Source organism: Antrostomus carolinensis, unplaced genomic scaffold (assembly GCF_000700745.2).
Source record: "Antrostomus carolinensis isolate BGI_N321 unplaced genomic scaffold, ASM70074v2 scaffold3010, whole genome shotgun sequence".
Taxonomy (NCBI): Eukaryota; Metazoa; Chordata; class Aves; order Caprimulgiformes; family Caprimulgidae; genus Antrostomus; species Antrostomus carolinensis.
In genome coordinates this window covers 10,842-20,933 of record NW_010288884.1, presented here as the reverse complement: position 1 = coordinate 20,933, position 10,092 = coordinate 10,842, and the positions used below count along the sequence as shown (strand labels likewise).

The window sequence follows — 10,092 nt, the reverse complement described above, 5'->3', positions numbered from 1 at the left end:
AGAGGAGCTTCTGAGAAGCCACAGCCTTGAAGAGCAATTTAGGTCTTCCTTTTCCAAACTCTTCAGCCTGGGTAAGCTGCTTTTATTAATGTGTGTGTTAATTATACGTTGGTCTCATGGTGAAACTCAGCTTGGTGGAGTAGGCAGCCAACCCCAGTGACACAGGCACTTGAAAATGGGATGCAAATTGATGTTTTTTCCTTAAAGCTCTCCAGATGGAGGATCCCATCCAGCTGAAAGAGGAGGGCAATAAATATTTTCAGGCCAGTGACTACGAGAAAGCTGTGCAAAGCTACACTCAAGCCATAAAGCTCAACAAGGACAAGGCGCTGCAGGCAGTGCTGTACAGGAACAGGGCAGCCTGTTTCCTTAAAAAGGTGAGAGAAGCTCCCAGCTTGCCTGGGTAGTGCTCAAGGGGAGAAGAGCAGGGAGGCAGCCAAGGGTGTTTGCAAACTTGTCTGAAATTATTTCTTCTGGGCTTGTCCTGGAGCTGTAAAGCTGCCTCCCTGCTTCCATCCTGATGGGGCTGAGCACGCCGGTTCAGCTCAGAGATGGTCCCACTTAATCACTTTGAAGAAAACACTTTTGTCAGCCAACTTGCTCCATGCTTACAGGAGAGCTCTGTAAGGCCCAGGTTGGGGTGCAGTGGCATTGTTTGTGCTGTGTGTCCCAGCACAAGAGAAGCAGATGTAGATATTTAGCAAAACAAAAAGTTACTGGTACCTGTACCAGAATTATCTCAGCTCCCTGCAGTCAGTTGTAAGGACCTGCTGTGGGATTTCAGCAGATTGCTTGCACGTTCCTGGATTGTCACTAATCCAGGAGAAGTGACATCAAACCAGAACACAATGCACAGGCTGATGTGAGTTTCCCCTCTCCCATCGCTGCCCACAGTCTGCTGCTGCATCATCCCCAGCGTATGTTGTCTCACCTCTATTACAGACATTTTCCTCTCTCCCCTGTCCATCATTAAAAGGTACCTAAGCCCCCATCTTTCCTTCTGTAGGCTGCAAATGGTTTCACTGGGTGTCCTGTTAGTAAGTGGGAATAGAGAGGTCACAGTGTGCAGCAGCAATGGGGACATGCTCTGCTATTCCACTGCTAACAAATCTCTCCCTTCTGGTTTAACAGGAGGAATATGTCAAAGCAGCCTCGGATGCATCTAGAGGTGAGGAGGGGGCTGTTTTTAGAAAGGAGAGCTGCGTTGCTGGGTGTGCTTGCTCCAGTCTGCTCTCACATCTGCTTTTGGGGCACTGTGGTCTTATTCCTTGGTGTCCACTAACACCCAAATGCTGAGGCCATAAGGGAATTAAATAGAGGAGATTCAAAAGAAGATGCACCAATTCCTTGTGTTGGTGCTAATTAGGTACCAATTCACTCACAATGTCAGTAATATCACAGAGTCCCAGAATTGCCTCGGTTGGAAAAGACCTTTAAGATTGAGTCCAATCATTAACCTCACATGGACAAGTCCCCAACTAACCCACGTCCCTCAGCACTATGTCTACACGACTCTTCAATCCCTCCAGGGATGGGGACTCCACCACTGCCCTGGGCAACCCCTTCCAATGCCTGAGAACCCTTTCAGCAAAGAAATTCTTCCTCACATCCCATCTCAACTGCCCTGGGCACAACTTGAGGCCATTTCCTCTTGTCCTGTCACTTGTTCCCTGGTTGAACAGACCCACCCCCACCTCTCTGCACCTTCCTTTCAGGTAGTTGTAGAGAGTGATAAGGTCTCCCCTGAGCCTCCTTTTCTCCAGGCTAAACAACCTATCTACATCTCAAGAAGCTGTATTAACTGTAAAGCAAATGTGAGTTTACACAGAGGATTTCCAAGAAGTGAACTCTGATGCCTGGTTTTGGATCACTTTCCCAGCTATTGACATCAATGCTTCGGATATCAAAGCCTTGTACCGGCGCAGCCAAGCTCTGGAAAAATTGGGAAAACTGGACCAAGCATTCAAAGATGCTCAGAAATGTGCCACCATCGAACCCCGCAACAAAAACTTCCAGGAGACCCTGAGGCGACTGGGGGCCAACATCCAGGAGAAGGTAAATGCCGGGGGAGCAGTCCCAGGGTCACAGACCAGGTGTGGGAAGTCCTTGCTCTGGGTTACACTGATGGATTGTTGGTCACACTGGAAGCTCATAACAATGTAGGGGGATAAACAGGCTCTGTTAACTGGGAGTTCATACTTGATGCATGTAAATTTGAGGATCAGATTGGATGGGTAAATTAAAAAGCCTGGCAGCTCACTCCTGAGGCTGGCCTGGTCCTGAATGTCTTGGTAAGGTCCCAGCAAGGAACTGGACAAGCTTTGGACTGGATCTGGCAGTTGCCACCTTGACTTAGTTACCTTTATGGGGGTGCTGTGAAGAAGTCCCTGCATCACTATGTACCATGAGGTCTCAGAAATGATGGTTTAGGGCTGGCTCTGCCTGTGCTCACACATCTGAGGTGGGTAATCGATGCTGATCACTGAGAAGTGATGCCTATTATGTTATTCAGCTTGAATTGCTTGTGGCTTGGGGAATCTGTGATGTCCTTGAAGTGATAAAGGAAAATTGCTCCTTGATTTTGCTCCCTCTGATGCTTCATACACTCTCTCTTGGCACAGCTGCGCATCCAGTTCTCCACAGACTCAAGGGTGCAGAAGATGTTTGAAATCCTGCTGGATGAGAACAGTGAGAAAGAAAAGCGAGAAAAGGTGAGAACTGTCCAGGACTTGACAAAATTGCTGTTTAATGTCAGAGGCTGCCCTGAAGAGCAGAGGGCTGCTTTCTCTTCCCCACCTCTCCTGGGTAGAGCATGAGGTAAGGAGTTTGGGGATGAACTGTGCTCAGAGACACAACTGAGAGGGGAAATGCCCCAAAGAGGCATCACCTTTGAGCTGTGGGAAGGTGGACCAACCTCCAAAAATTCCAAAGGTGGGATCAGACTGGACTTCTGCTCAGGCCTATATCTACCATCTTCCCCATGTTTCCCTCCAAGCAGAGACCAACTTTTCTTGGGCAGCATGAAGCCAATTGCCAGATGCACCTGGAGAAGCTGCCTGGTGGGATCAGATCTGGTCCACTGCATCCATTAGGAGATGGCCACCCTGACAGCTCCCACCAGGACATCCCAGAGCAGCACAGAGATGTTTTGGAGGCTGCTGGCAGAGCTGTGCTGCTGACCCTTGTTTCTTCTGTCTCCCACCCAGGCTGCAAACAACCTCATAGTCCTGGGGCGGGAAGAAGCAGGTGCTGAGAGGATCTTCCAGAACAACGGGGTCAGCTTGCTGCTGCAGCTGATAGAAACCAAAAATGCTGAGCTGATCCTGGCAGCCGTGAGGACACTTTCAGGCATGTGCACAGGACATAAGGCTCGGGTAAGTAATGGGATGCTCAGGACCTTCACTGCTGTTGCCTTGCACCTGGGGGAGTGGAAAATCACAATAGTTAACGATGTTTGTGAGCTGTAGGGGAAAAAATTAAATCCTAGAGATAAAATTTTAAATTCTAGGGGGGGGAAATGCAAATAAGCAAGTGGGCTTAACAAAGATTATTGAAAATGCTCCTGTTGCTGTGCTGCTGATCTCCAGAGTCAAAGCTGTACATGGTCCCTACGGTGCCTTCATGTGTGCTGGTGAAGTAAAACTTATGATGAGTTGTTAACCACATAAGTTGTGGTGAGCATGGCTGGTTCAAATCCACATCCTTCATCACAGGACTCAGAAAAGCAACAAATAACAACTAACTTTGGGAAAGTTTTGTCCAAGGCTTAGATGAAGGGAAGCAGGGAGGATCTACAAAAGTTACGGTTCCTGGGAAGGCTCCCAAGGCAAGTCCCAGGGTCTCTGAGCCAGCTAATATCTTTCTCTGCACCAAGACAGTTGTTATGTTGTATAAAATAGCTCATTAGAAGCTCTGTCTGTTTTATGTGGTTTGAAGCAGGAAATGAGCGTGTGCTAAATGAATGTTCCTGTCAGTGTAACAGCACAAAGGAGTTGGGGGAACTATGACACATCAAAAATAAAATCTACTGGATATAAATCCAGTGTAGTGGAGACCTGCTTTCTTTTTCTGAAGCATTAACTGCTGTCATATGTGAAAAGGCTGTTCTGCAAAGCCTGCCAGGTCAATGTGCTTCTGAACTATTGATGTGCCACCATGCACGGGGACATGTGCCTGATGACACTGGGTTTGCTCACAGCCAGGACAGGCTTCTTGTACCAAACAGACTCTGTTAACAACCTTCCAAACCCAGCCATGCTCATCTCGGCATCCTCCTTGGAAACACTCTGCATCACTGGCAACTCTAGATTTTTGGAGTTGTCTTATAAAGGAAAATAAGGATGAAGAGCAAAACTCTGCCTTGTACTGATTCGGGATTCACCCAGGAAAGCATTTATTTGTACAAGTTGAGCCTGACCTTTCTAAATCACACAGGAAGGGGAGGAAAGGCTCGTACCCTTTGCTAACGGCTGCCCTGCTCTCTCCTTTCTGGGACCAGGCCACTGCCATTCTCCATTACCTGGGCATCGACAACATTTGTATGTGGATGTCTGTAGACAATGAAGAAATCTCTCTGGCTGTCTGCAACCTCCTGCAGACCATCACTGACTGCCTGCTGGGCCAGGGGAAAGAGGAGCAGCACGGGAAGGAGGAGGCGGTCGTGCTAGGTAAGGGTGCATGACCTAGTGGTCCTTCAGTCTTACTGGAGGAGAAGCAGGGTGAGCAGGGAGGGCTTTGCTTCTGGGTTGTCCCTCTTAATCCTTGTTCTTTGAAGTGGGGACTTCACCTTTTAGCTCTCCAGCATAACAGCTTGCACACAGCTCTTATCCTCATGGTGTTAACTTAAATACCTATGTTCCAGCCATGTGATGGCTCTGAGTGGTTTTCACTGGGTTCACCAGCTTTCAAAGATAATGACTTGAAACTGTCTGCTACTGTCTTGCTTCTGTGTAGATACTAAAAAAGATTTGAGGATGATCACAATGCGTCTGCTGGATATGCTCGTCAGTAAGAAAGTATCTGGGCAGGGACGAGACCGAGCTCTCAACCTCCTCAACAAGAATATACCGAGGAAGGACCTGAAAGACCATGACAACAGCAGGACCATCTTTGTCATCGACAACGGTGAGTCCTTCCCCTCCATCCCTGTTCTGGTTTGGGAGATGTGGGGCTCTGTATTCTTGCCTGAATACCTGTAGAACTGATCATCTCTGGCTTTTTTTGGTGCATGCAATCCTGGAGCAAAATTAGACTTATTAGGAGGAAACAGTTTTAAGATTAAGAGGAAAAAAAACCTGTGTGTGAGAGCAAGAATTTTTTGGTTTCTAAAGGACTGACTTAACTTCTCTGGCTAGTTTATTCCAATGTAACTGCTAACGTTATGAGGGTTTGGCTTGGATGAATTCTCTAGCTGAGACAGGATGAGATGAGCTTGCTGGATCCTTACACTGATCATTTCTAAAACTGGAAGGGGTGAGGAATTTGTGTGGGGTGTGTTTTTATACTAATTCCAATGCATATGTGTTACCATTTTGGTGGAAGTTATTTAATAACCCTTTAGCAAAAGAAGGGTTAAAACATCCAGAATCACCTGAAAGTCACTGACTTTTCCTCAGTCAAAGCCTCTAGCCCCAGAGGTCAGTAGGTTTAATGCTTCCTGACAAAAATAACTGATCCAGACAGGGACCAAACACAACAGTTTTGCTTATCTCATGCTGGGCACTGGATAAAAACCTGATGTTGCAAACCTGTCATCCCACCAGCAGAAGCTCCTCCCCAGTAAATATTTGAGTGCCTTCTTTGTTTAAGGTTTATGTGATTAGGCTGCAAAGTAATTGAAAACCATCCAAGCTGGCTATTTCACTGTAAGAAACCAACAAATAGTATCTTGAGTTTTGTACAGACCCTCTCCCCTCTAACAGCCCCATCATTCCATTGTTTCCAGGCTTAAAAAAGATTCTGAAAGTGGTGGGCCAGATTCCTGAGCTGCCTGACTGCCTGCCGCTGACAGAGAACACCCAGCTGACTGCCTCCGTCCTCCTAAATAAACTCTACGACGACCTGCGCTGTGACCCCGAGCGTGACAACTACCGGGTGATCTGTGAGGAGTACATCAAGTGAGTCAGGGCTGGTGACTGGGGCTGAGCTGGCCCAGAGGCACAGGAGCAGGAGGTCTTAAGAATGAGATCAGGCGCTTGCAATCCACTTATATGCCAAATCGAGGCCCTGGCAGATAACAATTTGCTTGAGATCCTGCTGGGTCCTTCAGCTGGGATCCTCAGATCCTCATGTTGTACTCCTACCTGCTGGGTCACAGCCTTTGCATGAATTTGGGCTCAGCTGTGTCCCAAATACCTAGAGATTTCAGCAGCAGTTCCTGATCTGAGGGAGGATATTCCTTTCCCTAGGGAATGAGAACTGTGAGCGACGACTGTTCCATGCACTGACTCCCTCTCTCCCATTGTCCTGGTTTTGCTAGGATAGAGTTAATTTTCTTCTTTGCAGGAGCAAAGTTGACCCACAGGACATGGATAAGACACTCCATGCCATCCAGATGGTGTCTGGAGTTCTGCAAGGGCCCTTTGACTTGGGCAACAAGCTGCTTGGCATGAAGGGAGTAATGGAGATGATGGTTGCCCTGTGTAGGTCTGAGAGGGAGATTGACCAGCTGGTGGCTGTGGAAGCCCTCATCCATGCCTCCACCAAGCTGAGCCGGGCCACCTTCATCATCTCCAATGGGGTGACGCTCCTGAAAGAGATCTACAAAAAGACCAAGAATGAGAAGATCAAAATCCGAGCTCTGGTGGTAAGGATGGCAGCCCCTGCCTCTCGCCTGCTCCACTCACCAGCTTAACCCTGGACTTGGGAGAGGTGGGGAGGTCCTGTGAACATGTTGGGTTCACTGACCTCAGCTGGGGAATGGTTTATGGTGCTTCCTCCTATGAGGAAGGGTGAGATAGCAGACCAGGAGAGTACATGGATTATTGGTAACTTTAAAGGCAAAACTAGTTAATCTTCCATTAAATACATCCAACAAGAGCACAGAACCTCATTTTGCTGTGCTACAAGCTGAACAATCTACTGGGTACTAGGATGCTTCCTCTTTGTTAGACCTCACTTCAAACTTTAGAGGTGGGATTTGGGGCAGCGATACTAGAGGATTAATGAACCTTTCTGACTGGTGTATCTTCATCCTCCTCAGGGTCTCTGCAAGCTGGGCTCAGCAGGAGGTACGGATTATGGACTGCGGCAGTTTGCTGAGGGGTCCACTGAGAAGTTAGCCAAGCAGTGCCGGAAGTGAGTGATTTTACTTTTCTCTTCCGCTGTTCCATACTTTGGAAGCCCACACATTGCCTTCATTTACTGTTGCTACCTGACAGCTGACAGTACCCCCCAGAGCCATTGCACTGGGACCTGGAGCTCTTCTGTGCCTCAAGTAACAATACATCCCTCCTGTCTCAATATCCAGATAAGCCTTCTCCTTCACTCACTTCTCATGTGAGACACCAGACATGGTCTCTCCCTCTTTGCCAGAACAGTCCAGTCTAGTCAAGTGCATTGCACAAGAAAGTTTTGAAGGTGAATTTACCAGGTGGACTAACCAAGGAGCTGAAGTTAGGAAGTGACTGAGTGGGTGATCATTGTTGCTGGCACCAGGTAGCAGGACATGGTGTGTTTCATGTGATGGTGAAGGCCAAAGCAGTGCTGAGTAGCTCTTCTGGGCTGTCTTTCCCTGCAGCATTGGGATCCCTTAAGTTGGGCTATTGGATGAAGATCATGTCTCAAGGGAAGAGCCCGCAATCTTTAGGAGCTGCAGCAGAACCTGAGGACATGTTTGGGCGTGAAACAGTCTCAATATCTGGTTTTCCTCCCTCTTCTCCCAGAGAAAATAAGTCCTGGCTCCTGAGATAGAAATGTGGATGTTTTTCTCTTCCAGATGGTTGTGCAACACCAGCATTGATGCTCGCACCAGGAAATGGGCTGTGGAAGGGCTGGCATATCTAACCCTTGATGCAGATGTGAAAGATGACTTTGTTGAAGATGAGCCAGCCCTGCAAGCTATGTTTGAATTAGCCAAGGTCTATCTCCTTAACTTGTTCCCTCATTCTTCTGGTAGTGTCAAGTTCTCCCAGCTCTCCAGCCTAACACTGTCTCCCCAGGCAGGAGGAGCTGTGACCCCAGTCCCTCACCTCTAGTTTAGCAAAACTTCAATTTTGCCTGTGCCATGGAGACACCCTAAGTTTGTTATCATCTTGCTTTCCTCCTGAGGCTGAGGAAGATTGCTCTTACCTTTACTGCCAGCAGCTGCATGAAAACCAAAGGCATCAAGGTGCTGACAGCATCTGATGATGTCAAACAGCCTTTTTGACCATAAAAACTCTTGGTTTTCCCTGCCCTGGACTCTAAAGCTGGGGATAAGACTAAGAACCATGATGGCAGTTCTAAGAGACCTGTTTCTTTGCTGTGTCCTCCTCACCCTCACGTAAGCTTTTGTTTTTCTGTCCAGGCAAGTGACAAGACTATCTTGTATTCTGTGGCTTCTGCACTGGTGAACTGTACCAACAGCTATGACACCAAGGAGCTGGTCCCAGAGCTGGTGCAACTGGCAAAATTCTCCAAGCAGCATGTGCCTGAGGAGCATCCAAAGGTAGGTTGGCTACAACTGGGGAGCTGGGAGGAAATGCTCAGATCTGAAGACCTTACTTGGTGTGTCCATTGTCACAGACCTCAGGTCTCCTGTCTCCCGGGTTGAAATTGCTTTGCTCTCCAACCAGGCCTGGCTGTAGTCAGCAGGATGGAAGCTGCTGAGGGGCTCATCCCTTGCTAATGTCTCTCCTCAGGACAAGAAGGATTTTGTGGTGAAGCGGGTGAAGCGGTTGCTGAAAGCCGGTGTCGTCTCTGCCTTGGCCTGCATGATGAAGGCGGACAGCGCCATACTGACAGACCAGAGCAAGGAGCTCATTGCCAGGTACCTTCACTGCTGTTGTGGGAGCCAGGAGCGGTGGCCAGCCTGTGTGCCACCGAGATGGGCACCTGGGCTGGCTCCTTGCTTCATGGGGTGGTGCGTTCTGCCTATAGGGGCAAGATGGAAGGGAAAGGGAGAAAAGACTTAAACCCAAATCTACATTCTGACCTTGAAGCTGGCTTACAGGCCTGCTTTGCTAGGATTCCTTTTGAATTTCTAGTCCTCTCTACTGGTTTTGACTGGAATAGAGTTCATCTTTCGGGCCTGGAAACTTTTTGCTGTGCCATTTGTTGCTTCCTCCCACGGTGCCGTGAGCACTGGGTTAAACGTCTGGAATTTACCTGGTGGAAATGTCACCCCTGCAAAACCTGAGCCCCATTCCGTGGGACTGTGGGTTATTGCCTTCCCATGTAGCTGTTTCACTAAGTGATGCTGTTGCTTCTGCAGAGTGTTTCTTGCCTTGTGTGAAGACCCCAAGGACCGTGGGACCATTGTCGCTCAAGGTGGTGGAAAGGTGATTACTTTGTTTGCAGCCCAACTTGATGTGCAGTTAATGTCTGTTCAGAGCCTGCAATGGGTCTGCAGTGAGGGAAGGTGACAGAAAAGCATGAGCTGTCTGGTAGCCCCTTGGGCCCAGACTGATGCTCCTCTGGAAGCCTCCAATGAAGCAGTCTTCTTGAAACAATTGAATGTGAGCTACAAGCTCTGGTGTGGTGCCTATTTGAGAACAAATAAAAGACAAAGACATCACTCTGGGCTACAGTCCAGACACGTTTCTTCAACAGATACATCTTTAAGATATTTTTAACTTGTTTTAGTACATTAAGGCAATCCTGTGAATTTTCTCAGAGGCATTGAATGCTTTCCTGTGTGTCACTAGGCCCTGATACCTCTGGCTGTGGAAGGCACAGAAGTTGGCAAGATAAAGGCTTCTCATGCTCTGGCAAAAATTGCTGCTACCTCCAACCCAGACATGGCATTCCCAGGGGAGAGGGTAAGCTTAAAAAATAATAATAATAGTTAAAAAATCTTGATAATTCCTCTAGCAAATGAAAATTGCCAAGATCTGAGAGCTGGAAAAGCAGTGACATGCCTTCTCTTCTTAGGTGTATGAGGTGGTGAGGCCC

At 48.0% G+C, this 10,092-nt stretch overlaps 1 protein-coding gene across 1 annotated transcript in view; it reads left to right on the top strand.

Moving 5' to 3' along the window:
• Positions 1-215: 215 nt before the first annotated feature.
• Positions 216-10,092, top strand: part of LOC104524891 (protein unc-45 homolog B) — an 11,934-nt gene continuing 2,057 nt past the window's right edge. The window contains 16 exon segments of the mRNA XM_010167906.1: positions 216-377; positions 1,132-1,168; positions 1,880-2,055; positions 2,622-2,711; positions 3,207-3,374; positions 4,499-4,667; positions 4,954-5,124; positions 5,945-6,116; positions 6,505-6,805; positions 7,202-7,296; positions 7,937-8,078; positions 8,507-8,647; positions 8,841-8,968; positions 9,413-9,479; positions 9,846-9,959; positions 10,072-10,092. The exon segment at positions 10,072-10,092 is cut by the window's right edge and continues 18 nt beyond it. Of these exon segments, the coding sequence (XP_010166208.1) occupies positions 216-377; positions 1,132-1,168; positions 1,880-2,055; positions 2,622-2,711; positions 3,207-3,374; positions 4,499-4,667; positions 4,954-5,124; positions 5,945-6,116; positions 6,505-6,805; positions 7,202-7,296; positions 7,937-8,078; positions 8,507-8,647; positions 8,841-8,968; positions 9,413-9,479; positions 9,846-9,959; positions 10,072-10,092 (2,154 nt within the window).